The sequence below is a fragment of the Plecotus auritus genome (assembly GCF_963455305.1).
Source record: "Plecotus auritus genome assembly, chromosome: 1".
NCBI classification, from domain to species: domain Eukaryota; kingdom Metazoa; phylum Chordata; class Mammalia; order Chiroptera; family Vespertilionidae; genus Plecotus; species Plecotus auritus.
In genome coordinates this window covers 60,742,098-60,760,702 of record NC_137770.1, presented here as the reverse complement: position 1 = coordinate 60,760,702, position 18,605 = coordinate 60,742,098, and the positions used below count along the sequence as shown (strand labels likewise).

At 38.8% G+C, this 18,605-nt stretch overlaps 1 protein-coding gene across 1 annotated transcript in view; it reads right to left on the bottom strand.

Annotated features, from left to right (window-relative positions):
* The window catches only part of WDR72 (WD repeat domain 72), a gene marked incomplete at its 5' end in the record, with an annotated part of 204,347 nt that overhangs the window by 78,224 nt on the left and 107,518 nt on the right, over positions 1–18,605 (bottom strand). Inside the window, one exon of the mRNA XM_080641930.1 lies at positions 17,328–17,523. Coding sequence (XP_080498056.1) covers positions 17,328–17,523 — 196 coding nt within the window. The remainder of the gene's footprint in view (positions 1–17,327; positions 17,524–18,605) is intronic.

The window sequence follows — 18,605 nt, the reverse complement described above, 5'->3', positions numbered from 1 at the left end:
AGCCATGGTTTGCCACTCTGTTGACTAATGAGTTTGCCGACCGCTGGTCTAGGAGATCCCGTAATGTGTCTGCCCCCAGAACTATGATTCCCAGCATTCCTGGTGCTCCCTGAGCTCTTGGTTTCTGCTTCTGGTCCAGGGGCCGCACAAACCAAAAGGACTGAGAATTCCAGCTGCCCCCCGGCCGGGCTGATAGGACTGGACACTCCAGTGGTGTCCCTGGGAACCTGGCCGCTAGGCACCAGCGTGTACTGGCCACAGTCTCGAAGCGGGTGAGGTCCCGGGGACACCCACCATGTTGCCCCAGCTACACAGAGGGCGGGTAGGCATCCTGCCCCACCCCTGGTCGCTTGGCGCCTGTGTGTATGCATGCTGCCCACAGGCCTTCCATCTTTGTCAGATTAATTTGCATACTCACTCCTGATTGGCTGTGGGCATTGCAGAGGTACAGTTAATTTACATATTTGTCTATTATTAGTATAGATAAAGATATCACTGATTAAAGAGGTTGTGTTAGTGGTAGATATCCCCCTCATGTAATATTATACAAACAAGTGCTATTGTACCTACCAGGATGACTGATATTATTTCATGACAATTTATCCAAAGCAATTTACCAAAATGAATTAGATGTTGAAACCAACAGTTTACATGACTGTTATCCATCTAATTTCAAAGCTCATAATTCATTGAAATATACTTGATATCAGTGTTTAACTTTGTAATATGTAAATTATTATCATTAAAATAATAGGATAGTTTTATGTGACTGGTTACTTCATTTTCACAAAGGATTTAAATGATTACAAAACTTTTAAAATGCCAATTTAGATCATTTTTCAAATAACAAAAGAAAGCTAGTCATTGGTAAAAATCTTTAGAAAAGTTGATGTTTTAAATAGGACATAGAAGTTATCAGTGAAGCTTGGCTTTATTTTTCTAATATTTTGCAAATTCTAAATTACTGCTGTGTAGAAGAAGCCACACAAAAGGGAAAACAGCCTAATTCACTTCATAGTGTAGGAATTATTTTCTAGTAACTTTCTGATATTTAAGCATCTATGTATACGGGGATAGCACACAGCTCCTTCCTTGAGGATCAGAAATGGAAAATGTTAGAACTTGTGCTCTAAAAAAGTTCTTCAACCTAGAAAAGGCCTATGAAGGATACTGACATATTCCATGGTTGATGTGATAGGAGAATAATCTTGGATTACTGCTACACATTAAAAGAATATATTAAAAGTATTAAAATTTATAATTATGCCTTGTGAATTTAGGCAAATGAGGGTTGGGCAAGAATGGACAGAGAAAGTAAGACTATATTCAATACAACTAGGAAGGGAAATCTGCCATTGTAATAAATAAAATGACTTATGATGCCTTCACCCTCTTTATATAGTTGTTATAACTGGAGCAATCTAAGTGCTTTCTACCATTAGTCACTACTATATTGCAGTTTCATTCTTACATTTTTCACTACCTTTTATACTTATGATTTATACCTACAGAATAACTAGGAAAAACCATCTATGCCTTCCATACAGATTCCAGAAGAAGACAGAACTCAGATTAGTAAACTTATTTTTTTAAATCCAGTTCTGCAATGGTGTTCTAAGACACATAGTTTTCCAGTAAAACATACCCCTGTAGCTCTACTTTCCACACATGAACTTCTCTCAGGGCTGCACTGCTCTCTTAAGCTATACCACCGTGGAATCTTATCCTTTATACTGTTTTGGAGAAAGCTGAGGGTGGCGCCTGCACAATTTGATTTGGTGTAAAAATACACACCAAATCTGATTTCTGTTACATTAAGGCATTCTCTGACAAAATATACAGAACAAGAAATGAAGTGAATTGCGTTTTAGAAATATCTTGCAAGCTTGTTTCCCCGAATACCTGACCACTAATTTTAAAAAATGGATCAAAACCCACTTTAATTGAATATTTAATAGATGATTTAATGGTCAGGTTGAGATGCATTTTAAATGCTAAATATAAAAATGATTTGTGTTTGCTTACTGGAAATATTTGTAATACAAGCAAACATATATAAAAACTAATATTTAAAGCAAATTTGCTATGGAAAAAAATGAAAGGACTATCTTTAATTTATAAACATACTACATTCATCAAACTATATTTTTTATTAATAGTTGGCTTTTATATTATGAATGTCATAATAGTGGATTGCCATTAACAGTAGACATAGTTTAACTAATTTTTTAAATGTGTAATATATTTTCTTTAAAATGAGCCATTGAAAATATAAAAATACCAATATCCTCCGAGGGAAAGGCCTGCATTTAGTTAGAGAGAAATGCATCATGAATTTATTCTCTTGTAGATTCTGTCCTCCACATAATGCCAATGAAATAGTGTGATTTACATAAAAGAATCTGAGAGTAGCAACTAGGAGCATGCAATCTAGTCTAAGGCCATTTTCCAACAAGTCATATCAATATAGTAAAGGTACTTAAGTCTATCGTGTCCTAGTTTTTCTCTCAAAGAAACTGGCAAGGGCTCACTTCATTTAATATTTTCAAAGAGAAATAAAAAGACATACCAAAAGAAGAAATCTGTTTAAAAAATGTTATGTAACTACTAGAAAAGGATCATCTATAATAATAAAAGCATAATATGCTAATTAGACCGACGACCTTGCCGATGAAGCCACTGCAGTGTGTGTGTGTGTCAGGGGGAGGGGGGCAAGCCCCTTGCATGAATTTTGTGCATCGGGCCTCTAGTTTGAAAATAATCCCCCTAATATTTTTTTTCTACTTTCTGAAAATAATGTTCAAATAGATATTTCCAGGGTCCCGAAATGGCCATTTCTTCAAAGTACATTTTGAGTAGATGTTAGCTATTTGGGAGAGCTTGGAATATGAAATCCCTAAGATAATTTGAAAAACTCCTTTGCATCCCACTTTTAAGTACATAGATTATGGTATCTGAGTACTATTATCCAGAGATTCCCCTGACCATCTTTACTACAGAAAAAAACGACTGATTAAAACCTTTCATTCCCTTTCAGTCTAATGAGAATCCCAGACCAATGTTAATGACTAGGTTACTGATTAACACAGGTGAGCAGGCAATTCTACACTGTGTTACAGGTATTTTGCCATTACCTTCTGAAATACTGTTTCATAGTGCAGGGGATGTCATATTAAAAAATAAATGATAATGCTCAAACTCAATAGCCTGAAGGAAGCATAAATCAATGGCATAAGGGAAGCAGGTGATGTAATGACTCTAGACTGAAGTAGATGACTCGATGAGATAGATCAAAAGTTTAACCTTTGAAATCATTCATTGATATTAATATAAACACACAGAAAAGCACATTTCAAAGTTACCTTGCTATGCTAAAACTCAATTAAGTCAAGATTTTTCTTAAGTGTTAAAGAGAAATAATCCTATCTAATAAAAGAGTAATATGCAAATTAACCATAACTCTGCTACACCCACAAATCACACCCACCAGCCAATCAGGAGCAAGTATGCAAATTAACCCAACCAAGATGGCTGTGGCCCCGGAGCGAGCAGGAGGCTTGGGTTTCCCCAACAATGCAGGGAGCCAAGCTTCCTGCACACCCTGACCGGCTCAGGCCTCCACTCAAGGCTACAAAGTTTCAATTATAGAGGATAAATAAATCCCAACAAAAATGGCGGTAGCCACAGAGCTGGAGAGAGCAGGAGGCTTGAGTTGCCCCCGGCAATGGAGGAAGCCAAGCTTCTGCAGCCCTGGCCTGCTTTGGCCTCTCCTCAAGGATACAAAGTTTCAATTATAGAAGATAAATAAATCCCAGATACCAGGGCCTCCACTTGGGTCACCAGGGGGCGTGGCCGGCCTGCAAACCACCACAGGTCCCTCACCCAGGCCACCCCACGCCCCAAGGGAACCCCCACCCTGATTCAGGACACCCTTCAGGGCAAACCAGCTGGCCCCCACCCATACACCAGGCCTCTATCCTATCTAATAAAAGAGTAATATGCAAATTGACCATCATTCCAACACACAAGATGGCTGCCCCCATGTGGTCAAAGATCCTGCCCCCATGTGGACACAAGATGGCCACCACAAGATGGCCAGCAGGGGAGGGCAGTTGGGAGGGACCAGGCCTGCAAGGGAGGGCAGTTGTGGGTGATGAGGCCATCAGGGGAAGGTAGTTGGGAGAAACCAGGCCTGCAAGGGAGGGCAGTTGGGGGCAATCAAGCCTGCAGGGGAGGGCAGTTAGGGGTGACCAGGCCGGCAGGGGAGGGAAGTTGGGGGTGACCAGGCCTGCAGGGAAGGGCAGTTGGGGAGGACCCAGGCCTGCAGGGGAGAGAAGTTGGGGGGACCAGGCCTGCAGGGGAGGGCAATTAGGGGTGACCCTGCCTTCAGGGGAGGGCAGTTAGGGGTGACCAGGCCTGCAGGGGAGGGCAGTTAGGGGCAAACAGGCTGGCAGGCGAGCAGTTAGACATCAATCAGGCTGGCAGGGGAGCAGTTAGGCATCAATCAGGCTCCAGGGGAGTGGTTAGAGGGTGATCAGGCTGGCAGGCAGAAGCGGTTAGGGGCAATCAGGAAGGCAAGCAGGCGAGCAGTTGGGAGCAAGCAGTCCTGGATTGTGAGAGGGATGTCCTACTGGAATCGGGCCTAAACGGGCAGTCGGACATCCCTCGAAGGGTCCCATATTGGAGAGGGTGCAGGCTGGGCTGAGGTGTACACCTCCCCCCCCCCCCGTGCACTAATTTCATGCACCGGGCCTCTAGTATATTATAGTCCTGGAAAATAGCTAATAGCAAATACTTAATAAGCCTGATCTTAATGTTTCAGTAAAAACAAACAACACACACATACAACACACAGGATGGGTAAAAACTAACCTTGTCAATAAATGGTAAGTGATAGAAAAGTATCCAAAGGAAATTAAGAAGTCAGACCAAATATTAGTGCATACAAGCTGGGAAAAGTTTAAGAACTGATTTGGGAGATTGAGATAATGGCCACATATATTTCAAGTTAGCACCCAGAACCACAGCAACACTGATGATTCTGAAGAACATTCAGTGTTGTCTGGCCTAAACGCAAGAAAGCAAAACCCCCACTCCTCTATGTAATGTGAAGGTACTTTCTCCATGAGGGACAGAAGCACTGATAATCTATTTAAATAACTTAGCAATAAAAATAAAGGAAAAAAAAGTATTGCTTTACAAGCAAAATACTAAACAGAGAAATACTCTGACAAAATTTGGACACAAGGGGTTCTTTGTATCTCCTGCTTTACTAACTCCCTACTTTGCACTGGAAAGGACTCATTTTTCTTTTTAAAGGAATTAATAATGATTCCCATTATCTTTCAGGAAAAAAAGCCCACCAAAGCCTTTACCTTCTAGGTGTCTCCCCTTCTGGATCCAGACTGGAGGAGTATCCTCTCTTCCTATACGCTGCCCACACCAAACTTATCCTCATTTCCTGACCAGAAGACACTGCATGTCCCTATGTCTGTCCTCAACCATTCCTTTTGCCTGAAATATGCTCCTCACAACAAGCTCTTTCCCATTGGTGTCAGCTGTAACACCAGATACAGGTGTTAAGATGGAGTTAGAAATGCAAAGGGTGTATTGGGAGTAACACCTGAGAAAGAAAAAGGGCAAAAGCAGAATCAAGTAAGGAGCTTTCGATTCACTATGCAGACCTGATAAAGTCTCTATCAGCCCAATGAAAACTCCAGAACAAAATCAGCTATTGGGGGTTTGTATAAACCAGAAATAGTAAGGCAGGCCCTGCACCACCACCTTGCTCAGTCATTATCCTAAGAAGTGTCTGAACTCTGCTCCAATGCGGGGGTGGATCCCGGAGGTGCCAACAGCTGGAGGCTGTCAGCCAGCCACCCTCCTCACAGCTGGGCCAGTAGTTCTTTCTTGCAGAGTGATTTCAGCAGTGCATCTCTCCACGTCTGCCACATTCTTCTCCAAGCCCACGTGAATGTCTGCACCTGCATGAAGCCTCCAGAAATCACCCCTGGCAACGAGTGGCTCTCCAGGCTTCCACAGCAAAGTGAACTTTAACATCTCATACTGCCCTGTGGCCTCATTACAGGACTCTACTTTTAGAAAGTAGCAACAATATCATATTCTTCTCAGATTCGCAATAGAGAGCATGAGAAAAGAATTCTAACATATAACATATTCAAAAGAAGACTGCTGGGTGGCCCCACCAGCTAGATGGTCTGTCAGGTTGGTAATTCCCTGCTCTGCTGCAGACACACTGAGAGGTGTACCTTATTATGTCAAAGGGTATTATGAACTTCTCAAAAATAACTTCAATATATTTTAAGTACTAATAGGCTACTGAACGTTAAGGATAAAATGTATCAGAAATTAGCATGTGCTAAGCCAAAGGTTTTGTTCTGTTCCCAATTATTAATGAAACTACTTGTGTAACACTTTCCACCCTTTTCCCTCATTCCCAGTTACCCCATTTCACAGATTAGGAAATAGGTCATCACTTCTTAATTTTTAAATTATAAGATGTGCTGTATTTGTTCTGTTTTGTAAAATAATTTCATTTCAATTGTAAATTTTGGAGTTTTCTTTGATGGCTTCCTTGGAGAAGACTTAGTAGTTCATGCACTGTTTATTTAATCAGCCAACAAAATTGACTCTATGTTAGGCCCAGGCCAAAGGTGAAAGTGAGAAAATAGGACAAGAAGCCTTTTTTAAAAAAAATTTATTTATTTTAATGGAGGAGACAGAACTGCGATCCAGTGATTTACTGCATAGCCTGGGAAATACTGCAATCAAAATATAATCAACACAGATGGAACGAATACAGGGAGTTAGGGAAGGACCTTCCTGAGCTAGCTGAAGGTTACTCATTTGGTTTCATTTCCAAATGTGCACTTTTAAAAGGGAAGAGAGACAGAAACAAATAAAGGCCTCAGAACATACACAATCCCTTTCCTGAAATAAGCGCTACTCAGCAGGGTTGGTACTGCCCCCTAGGGGAAGGCGTTGGAAACTGCTGAGGCAAGGGACATTTGGTTTCCCCAATGATGCTGGAGACACTTATTGGCATTTAGAACAGAATTGCCAGATGTCCCGTAATGCTCAGCACAGTCCTTGACAATGAATAATTGTCCTGATATTTCACATGGTTTCCAAATAGTCCACTGTCCAACCGTGGAAGTGAAAGCTCTGTTTGTAATTCCCTGCGCCCAGAATCTGACTTTATTTTACACGGAAGAATAGTTCAAGGTGTTTAATATACCCTGAATTTTCTAGGAAGACCACTAACCCTGTATATTAAGGAATGGCCATAGTTTGCTGCTGCTGTTGTCTAGAATTTTACCGTGAAAATCCATCTGCTCACCTGTGTCACAAACAGCACCCCCACACATGCGCAGGGATATGCAGTGGTAACTGTTGTCCTCTCACAATGGGATGTGTCCTTGTCAGCATTTTTTTATATCCTTTAGTACAGTCATGTCCAAGCTGTTATCTACTGAGACACCTATTATTATAAATTACTTACTCTTTGTTTTTTCCCTTTCAATTTCATGTAAATTATGTGTGTAGATAAGTTGTATTACTCCAGAATTTTATTTTAGGATGATAAATAGTGACTATAAAGTCAGTGCTGAGATTGAGAAGAGCTGAGAAACACTACACTTAATTTTTCTGAAATACCAAGACCGACCTCATTTGTATGACAAGAAACCTAAGAAGCTGATAGAGTGTTCACAATGACCATGCTTATGTTTAGTCAGCTATTAAGGTGTGCTCTTACATTGTCCCAGCTTAGCAGGACTGCCTGGCTGGGTGCTCCTGCACAGATATAAATAAAGGGCCCATGTTCACCTGTAACAGGTAAAAGAAAAAAACAACTAACAACTCTTCTTTGAACGGTCTTCATTTCTTAAAACTTATTCACAGGGATTGAAAATCAAGTCTTTGCCTTTTTTTTTTTTTTTTTTTGCCTTAAAACATCAGCATTATTTTTTCCTGGTGGCTCTCTATACAGATAAATTGCTCCTGAACTAAACAGATAAATTTGTAGTACTGCCTTTGGATTAACACTTTAGAAGAAAATCAACATCCCTATAATAATCTTTTTTTTTTTCATTCTCTTCCTACCTACAGACCATTAACATGTTACTTAGCATTTCTTTCCTTCTGCCTAAGATCAGAATTCTTTGATGCATGTCTGTCACCATCATTTATCATCCATTCGCTTACCAGGCAGCAAACATTTAATGAGCACCCATCATGAGCCACGTGGTTCATTAGCTGCTAGGAGCATAAGATTAATATGTTCCCATTTTCGCCCTGAAGGAGTTCAGAGAAATGGTGAGAAAAGGCAAATAAACAAACAATTAGCATGCCTGATAAGTAATATTTTAGAATGATATGTAAGAAGTGTAGAACGTGATGTAATAAAAAATTTCCCCATGTTGTATTGATCCTTATTCATAGTAAGCCCTTAATAATAGCTGTTTTGAAGTTATTCAAATTGTTCTAAGACTAAAAATTGGGCCAATATTTTGATATGGAAAAATAAGGCTCCTGCCAGCAAGGTGAAAGGCATTCTGATGGAATGAGACATTGCAATGCCATGGGGACAACTGGATAATTTTTCCTTTAGCTACCATTTCTAGCAATTGCCTTTCCATGTGCCAGACACAGTGCTATTTGCAGAGAATATAAAGCTGACTAAATCCCTGCTTTTCCTCTCAAGGAATATTGTCATACCAAAATTGTTTCCAGAATGAGGAATGCATATCCATACCATCTAATGGAATTGCATTTTAGGGAGGAACTAATATCACACAAAGTCCCAGGCTCAGAAGTAGGAAAGGAGTCCATGGGGAGGAGGTTGACCCAGTGAGCTGGGTTGTAAAGAGGGCCCCAGGTTTGCAGCCTAAGGGGTCCTGGCTGCAAGAGATCAGGAATGAGCCAGAAGTCTAGATGCTGAGGAAATAGTGTTTGACGTAGCAGCTCCTTAAATATTTCCATGAGAAGCTGCAGCTGAATAAGAATGCAAAGACAAGTTTAAGGCAAGGCTTGGGCTCTCTAAACACAGACTGAAACCAGATCATGACAAAATGAGGAGGGAAGAGCCAAATACTAGTAATCAGCCATCAGCAAAGAGCCGTGTTCTGGATGGTTACAAATGAGATTCATTCATGTGTGTATGTTTAATTTTTTTGTGTGTGTGTGAGCCTGCTGTGTATGTTCCATGTGAGCCTAAGGTGAGGATGCTTAGGAAGCACAATTTTAGTTTATATTCCAGACGATATCTGGCTGCTAAAGAAAAGCAATCAGCTGATTTTCCTTGTCTCCTCTTTCTCTTACTAATTAGGAGTTAACTGAATCTTTAGTACAAGCCTTCCCCCAGTCCTTCCATTCATCCATCCACTCAATAAACACTTATTACCAGCTACAGGGTGAAGAACCATCCTAGGTGATGGGAGGAAAAAAAGATAAATAGACCCGACCCTTGTCCTTGAGGGGTCAGTATTGGGAGGCCAGTCTCAGCGTGGGAGAACAATAGCACAAAACACATTGATTTCAGCGACAGAATCTAGATCACTTTTTCTTTGTCAATACATTTAAATGGGTATGCAGACGATAATCAATACGTGCTGCCTGCACAACTGTTACCAAGGAAATATTTAACTCAATCCCTTGATGCTGCGGTCTCTGTGCAATCGGGCCAGGTTGGCATGCTGATTGCTCAGGAGGAAAAAAGACGATGAAATACTCAAGTTCTTCATATGCCAAGATGAAAATCATCAATCTCAATCTCTGTGAAAGGTGAAACTACTTTTGGAAAAAGAGCGGTGAACTCTATCAGTCTCTCTAAGGCAATGTGATCTTTCAGATGATACAGAGAGGGCAGAGGCAGTGGAGAAGTTGAGAGGAATTTATATGGAGGATAAGGGAAATGATGAGATTTCTCCATCAATTTTATGAGGAGCTAAAAATAAAATAGGACGTATATTAAACTCAAATGACAAACAGTGTTTTTTGAAGTGTATGAATGTATTCTAGGTGCTCAATAATTTATTTGCTTACCATACATAAATTTGTCTTTACCTAATATGAATACCTTGATATTTGAGTAAGATTGTCTAGTACATGATTCAAATTAATGCAAATAATAAAATTTAAATTTCCTCATCTCTTCCTTGCACAGTGCTAACCATTAACCCCTTTAATATATATGCCAGGTCTTCTTCATTTCTACCATCTACCAGTTGGCATTTCCAGCTCCCAGTTGTAAAACATTCTTTTAACCACTGAAACTTGTAATTATCTAAATTTATATTCCAAATAAAAATCTTTAGTATTAAGTACATTTTTAGTGGAATAGCTTATAGTTTAGTAGAAATTAGGTATTTGATATTTGCTGACTAACTTCTTTAAGACAATCTTTCCTGTGTGGTTATGCCAAATATCTCAGTTTGTGCTGCCTCTTAATCTAAACATGGGTAATACCTATCTCTGTAACTATGATAGAGGAGACACTGGCAGATATTTGCTGAATTAAGAAGTAGTGAAGGTTAAACGGTTAATTGGGATGCAGTGCCTGATAGTTACAAAGAATCCAGATACTGAAACCAGAATGCCTGGAGTTAACTCCTGGCTCTGTTGGTAGTAAGACTCTGTGCAAGTTTCTTCACTTCTTTTACCTATTTTCTCATCAATAAAATGGGCACGACAATATTACCTCTCTCCACAAAATTGTTGCTTGGATCAAATGCTTTAATTTAAGTAAGGCAGCCGAAACCGGTTTGGCTCAGTGGATAGAGCGTCGGCCTGCGGACTGAAAGGTCTAAGGTTCGATTCCGGTCAAGGGCACGTACCTTGGTTGCGGGCACATCCCCAGTGGGGGGTGTGCAGGAGGCAGCTGATTGATGTTTCTCTCTCATCGATGTTTCTAGCTCTCTATCCCTCTCCTCTCTCTTCCTCTCTGTAAAAAATTAATAAAATATATTTTTAAAAAAAAGTTAAGTAAGGCACTTAGAACATACTAAGCCCTATCAGTGTAAGCTCTTACTGTCATTCCCGTTATCATTATCATTATTCTGGAAGGCTGAGCGTTAGGAAAAGAGCAGCGCTTGCACAGCCAGGTTCAAAGAGGACACAGGTGTGTCCCAGAGAGGAAATTCAAGTCATAGGTTTCTCTCTAATGTCCAAGTTTCCCTTTCAGGCATGTGTTAATCAGGTAATTCTTGGGAGGAAGAAAAGAGCATAGATGGCTTCTCTGGTCTTCGCAAATAGCTACCTTCTCCACCTCCAACTTTTTGCACGGCTAAATCATATTCATATTTCAGGATTTTGATTAGGCATCTCTTTTTCCCAAGAAGCCTCCTTGATTCCAAAGACTGAGTTAGGTCCCTCTTTGAAGTGCTGCTGCAGCCTCTTCTGGGCTCTCTGACATGCTTCTATGGTTACCTGATACTAGTTTGTGTCTTCCACTGAAGATTTCCAATTCATTCTCTGTGGTATCCCTGACTCTTGGATCAGTGCAGAGAGACAGAGACAAGTGATACAGAGGAGTTATGCATAAATACTTTTTAAAAAGTTTTAGGGATAGAACAGTGTGCAATATAGACTATGAAGTTACCAGCTCCACATAACCAAAAGCTTATCACATCTGCCTACTTAGCTCAATCCACCCAAAGGCTGTGGTTGGGACACTTTCTTGCAGAAAACAATAAGGAAGAGCTCTGAAGCATGCACCATCAATATATACATTTGTTTACAAACAACATACACACTATTTGTATTTCAAAATTATGTCTAATTATAAAATATACACGAAAGTAGAAATTTCAAGAGTATCACACACACACGCAGACACACACACACATCTGACATAGCTTAAGATAAGTTTGCCAATGTAATTTACATCTTATTTGCTTAAGCTTGCATTATTAGTATTGTCTTCTATCCATAGTTTCTTGGCAGGAAACTCTTGTCCATTTTCTGAGGGTTAGTTAATACTAGAAGTCATCTAAGCAGGGACACTTGAAACTGAACACAGCAGGGGCAGTTGGGAGTGTGGAGTGGGTTTTCCACTCTTCCTTCAGCATACCTGGAATACCATATGCAACACTGCACTACCAAATCAAGTCAGAACAACAGGGTCCATCTTGGATCAAATACTTTTTATTTGAAATAATCTAAATATAGATTTTCATTTCACTCCTCCATACTCACCCCATCAGCAAATACTGTCAGTTCTACCTTCAAAATACATTTGGAGTCTGATCACCTTTTTCTTCTTCATCCAGGCTACCATATTTGAACCAGGCTGCCATCTTCAAGATTAGTATAATGGCTCCCACCTGGTCTCCCTGCTTCTGTCCTTGGACCCTCAACCTCAGACAATGTGATTCCATTGAAATGTGTGCCATTTGTCTGCTCAAATGGTTTCCCATCTCAGAGAGAAAAACCTAGGATCTCACTATGACAACCAAGGCCTTCTATGATGTGCCCCCCACTATTACCTTTCTGCTGCTTGCTCACTTATATCACACAGACCTTTCCTAAATGACTTCTGTGGCCAGAAAGAAGAAAGTCTTGGTATTCTCACTTAGCCTGAAGACCTCACAGAGGGCGGTAGAAGATGCATTTACTATAAAGACAGTCAAAAAAGCGTTGTCCCTGTGAAGTAGTCAACTGTATTTCAAAGCCTTTTAACAACTAGACAGATTTCCTTCTGAGAAATTCAGCAGGCAAAGGAAGACCATCCCAAGCCAGTCCCTTTGCTATCGGCCACCAGGATCACAAAACTTTTCTGTTGAATCAATGTTTATTTCCTTGATTTACTATAAACAAAGAGCAGCATTTTCATTATTTAATTCTGTAGATAAGTCTTTGAAAATGGTGCATCTAATAAAGATTATTTGCAATACCCATATTTGATGCATGATCTTCACAACTACAGTTTAATGTGAATTTAAATTCAGCCAATAATTTCAGGTGACAGCTTTATCTGCAAAGCCTCCATTTCTATTTAAACCAATTTATTTAATGGAACAATTTAGAGCACTTGTTTAAACTGATCCAAATAACATTCAAAAAATAAAGGAAAAGAACTTTCAAATGTATTTTAATAATAGGAAACAGTACTATTTTTAAATCAATGAATCTTAGCCTCATATGTGAGTGTTAGTTATATAATTCTTAATAAAGAGATTTAAGGAAGATAGCAAAGTAATCATTATAAAAAAGTAAACTCAGATAAAATCCACCACTCTCCCATAAAATACCAATAGACAAATATTAAAACCTCAAATAAAATACGTGTTGTGAAATGTAAGAAATGAAAACACTGAAAATAAACAAGAAACGGAATTATAAAGTTCAAACACATTATGCTTCAATTTTCATTTCACTCATTTCCACTGCTTTCTAGATGCATCTCACGTACAAATAGTTTTTTAAAAATCTGGTGATTTTCTTAATTATATGGGCTGAGAGGGCAGCGATTGAACACTCTGCATTTTCTTTGGTAATAGAAAGTATGATTTATGAGAGAGGAATAAAAATCTAAGAAAACCACTCAATAAATTATTCAATTTTCAGATTGAGCTGATTTAGAGCAAATTTCCTTCAAGCTGCCAGTGTGGAAAATGCAGTTTACTGGACAAGAACACAGTGTTTAAGAGAATATGCATCCATGTTTTCAGTAATTTTTTTTACTGTAGACAAGGTACCCACCCTTTTTTAAATCCCAGTTTTATTCATTGAAAAAAAATAGGATAATAAAAGAAAGCATATCTCAAGGTACAAGATATACACTTCTGGTGGCATTCAAGATACCTGGTATGGTAATGGACTTATTTTCAAATATTATTTATTTCATGTATATGAGGGAGATATATAATTAGTGTGTCAAATAACAAAATTGCAGGGGCAATTTCTCAGGATCTCTCTTTCTCAGAGAGTAGTTTCTTTCAGCTGTACTTTAAAAACTTCATTTCCATGAAAATGGACATTTAAAAACTGTAAAATTGATTACACAGATGACTCAAATGTTGAAGACAGACTTAAGGTTCATGTGAATTATGTCTGAATCAAAGGAAAAAAGTGAGAGAACATTTATAATTGTGTTGGAATGTACTAAGAATACAATAATTGTTGTTATTACTATTTTTTCTATATCTATTATTGCTACATTACTATTATACTAATAAACCAAATATACTATGACCTGGCATAAAAGGAGTTTTTGAGTATCTGTGCATCATAAAACCATCATCTCTTACTTTCCAAATGATTAACAAAGAGGATGCATCAAGTAACCAAAAAAGAATAAAAAATTCAATTAAAAAGAAAAAATAATTTTAAAAGGGTGTGGAGGGGAGCTCACAGATGACAAGTGAACAAGAACCTGATAAAATTAAATGACACAAACCATTTATTATAATAATATTTGGTAAAATAATAGATGTTTCAAGGACATTCTGCCTAAGTAACTGTCTACAAAATTTGAGGAATAATCGCACTGATGAAGAGTACCACACCATCTCCATAACCTTTGAGTCAAGACATTTGAAATAAATAAAATAGTTTATATATATATATTAAAATTTCATCAAGTAATGCAATACATACTACTGTAATAAAAGTCTAAAATTTTTCCTCTCATTTTTCTAAGCTTCTCTGAATAGGTAGTGTTAATATAAATATAATATTACTTGGAAATTTTCCTCTTCAATGCATGTTATATGTTTCTGATTTACTTGTAATTGCAGCGAATATTTTCCTACAGGCAGCATTTCCCCCCAAAAAAAATATTCTCAGCATTTTTTGAGTATATATATTTTTAGTTAAAATATTGTAACATTCATCTACCAATATATACAACATATAAATTGTAATATTTTTGTGTTCCAATTCTTATCACAAACAAACCCTAAATTTTCTTTTAACATTAGCAAAGCTCATTCCATTTAAAGATAGTTAATATCTAACATGAATTCTGGGTGTCTCTAGTCACAGTAAGATTACATTTTATAGTATTAACTAGAGGCCTGGTGCACGAAATTCATGCACAGAGCGGGGGGGGGGGGTGTCCCTCAGCCCAGCATGCACCCTCTCCAATCTGGGTCATCCCTCTCACAATCCAGGACTTCTGGCTCCCAACAGCTCACCTGCCTGCCTGATTGCCCCTAACCGCGTCTGCCTGCCAGCCTTTTTACCCCCTAACCACTCCCCTGCCAGCCTGATTGATGCCTAACTGCTCCCCTGCCAGTTCGATTGCCCCTAACTGCCCTCTCCTGCCAGCCTGGTCCCCCCCAACTGCCCTCCCCTGCAGGCCTGGTCCCTCCCAACTGCCCTCCCTTTCAGGCCTGGTCCCCCCCAACAGCCGTTTTCTGATGGCCTGGTCCCTCCCAACTGCCCTCCCTTTCAGGCCTGGTCACCCTTAACTGCCCTCCCCTGCAGGCCTGATCGCCCCCCAACTGTCCTCCCCTGCAGGCTGGGTCCCCCCTAACTGCCCTCCCCTGCAGTCTGGGTCCCCCCTAATTGCCCTTCCCTGCTGGCCTGATCGCCCACAACTGCCCTCCTCTGCCAGCCATCTGTGGTGGCCATCTGGTGTCCATATGGGGGTGGCCATCTTTGACCACATGGTGGTGGCCATCTTGTGTGTTGGAGTGATGGTCAATTTGCATATTACCTCTTTATTAGATAAGATAGTTCTTATACCCAATAATTAACTGGGGACAGAACAGGGCCTTAGTGAAACTTCAAATAATGGGTAACTCATGTGACAACAAAACTCATCAGAAGTTTCACCTTGATTTCCTGCAATGAATTTCTCACCTAGAAAACAGGTCTTTGGGCCAATGGATAAGTTAGACACTCATGATTAGGAATAAGGCACAGAAATGCCACCTAAGGAGCATTTACACATAATGAATGACATTAGCTGTGTTTGGAGAGTTGGAAGAAACCTATTAATGGTGCCTCTCCAAATGAATTGAAAACTCAAACATAGTAATTGAAAATTAATTTAAAAGGGATTTTTATGCTTCTTGCTTGAAATGTGTCACACAACTACAATTATGTGATGTAATAAAAAAGGAGCTCCTTCGAGTGGGTGAATTTATCAGTTAATTGAAGCTAATTTCTGGTCAACTAACAAACAAATGACTTGAGATCACGACTGAGATTTATCAAATTAATTATTGGATTTTCCATCCTCAGTAACTGTGTTGGTATCAGGAAATATTCTATTTTGATTTTGGGCCTTCACTGAAGAAGCTTTTTTTCTGCTATGTATCTTCTTTCACTACAAAGTGCTCTCCAATCAGTATCTTATAAAAATAGTAAGAAGAAAAAATGTAATGTATTTTTTCTTTATTGATTAAAGTATTACATGTGTGTCCTTATCCCCACAAACCCCCCCACCCCCCTCACGCATGCCCTCACCCCCCTGTTGTCTGTGTCCATTGGTTAGGCTTATATGCATGCATACAAGTCCTTTGGTTGATTTCTCTCCCTTACCCCCCAAAAATGATATCTCTTCTAAGATTTAAACATTTTAACTATAGCAACATTTTAATAAATAAAATCTCTTTTTTGAGTACCTAACCATTTTAAACAACCTGAAACATGTAAATTTGTAACATGTTTTCCTGACAAAAATATAATTTCGTCATATTATAAATCAATTTTTTTCATCAAAAACTTACTAATAAATTTGAAAATCAAATTTGCACTTATTTTTAACTGTTTTTTACTTCTTTTTTTTAAGTCACAGCTAATGACTGAAAAATGAGTTAATGTTTTACAGCAGAAATTTAGATTCATTTGCTTGCCATAAGCCATAAACATTATCATTATAAAGTTATAATGATAAAATGTGTTATAAAATCAAGCGGACCAACTATAAACCAGTTTAATTTTAGTTTCTATTATGTCTCTTATTCCCAGAAAAGAAAAAATCTGGCACATGGGTACTATCGTGGTAGCAAATGAAAACAAACTTAGGACCCATTATGATGAGGTATTCTTATACTGTATATCCCATTAAGCTATTACTATTAATCCTGTTTTCATTTTTAATCACTTAATTTCAAAACATTTTTTATAAATAATATAGTTTTTTGTTTTTGAAAATATTTACTGATTATAATAGAATTTAGAAGTTCTTTAAAATCTGACAATTATAAGAGGAAATTGATGGCAGAACAGGTCAGATACAGGGCACTTGGCTTGGTTTTTGCAGAAATGATATATTGTGAACTCATATTCTCAAGAAGTTCTAAGTAGTAGAAAAAATCCTGATGAAAGAGCATGCCAATAAATTTTGCACTTACTTTGCAGAGACAAACTGTCTGTAATACACTGTAACTCTAGTTCCTCCATGCATTCCATCTTTGGCTGGATCTGCATCATCTGGTAGTTACCGTTCTCATTCATGGACCCTGGTTCACTGTTGACTGGTGTCTTTCTCAAGGTCTTCATGTGCTGTTGAACTTCCGCCAAGAGAACAGCTTGTATTGCTTCAGTTACCTGTTAAGTTTGGGTTTCCATAGAAATTATATTTTGTATTATTACAAATAATAATAATTTGTTTTGCACAAAACCCAAAGCCTGAAATTTCGATTAGGAAGGTTTCACATAAATTGCAATGTACCATTCCACTAGGATTAGCATCTGAAATAACTAAAATGCAGATACTAAGAATTGGCACCCAAACCATCCCACTGATCTTTTGTAAATGCAAAATACTATACAGGAAAGTTGAAAGGAGTTTTGAATTCCTTCTCTTAAGATATTTTCACTGGAAAATAAAGGAAATAAAGGAAATTAATTTGAATATGTCATAATGCTCTTAAAGACAAGTGTAGTTCCTCAAACAATGTCTAGCTCTAAAGCACTATTTAGCTAAAAACACGTGATTTAAACTAGGTTTAATACAGAAAGTTAAAGACAAGCCTTAAATAATAAATCTTACTAAACTCTGTGTATATGCACATGGCTGTATATAGATCAAAATACTGCAAGGTGCAATTTCCCATTATTGTACATGCCCACTCAAGGACATGTGGTTGACTGGAGGGGATGAGGGAATACTTGTCCCAGGGCACCTAATCCACTATGTTCATTTTCAAAATAAATAATATGGTATATGACATCCCAAGTTCTACACAGACTTGATAGACAGGTCTTCTGAGCTTTGTTCCTCTGTCCTTTTTGCATATCTTGTGCCAAGGTTCTTCCCCCCATCCCTGAGTAAAAAGCTGGTGTACCTTAGCCTCTTTCTGGAAAGAAATGAGATACAGTCTAGGTGTTAGGTCAAATTCAAGGAAAGCCAAGTGCTGAATAAGTGAGGGAAAAATGAAGGGCACTGCTGATCTAGGTGAACTTGGGATACCTTCCTGTTATCCTTCTCTGGCTGACAGTTAAACCTTTCACATAGCCACCACCCAATGCCTGCTCCTTTCTCCTCTAAAACCTGCCCTCCAACGACTCAGGTTCCACAACTGCCACTGCCCCCTCTGCATTATCCCCAGTCTGCTCTTACAATGCCTGGGGCGTGGGCTTTCGGGCAACACTGGGGTGATGGAGAGAGGCTGATGCCAAAAACAGAA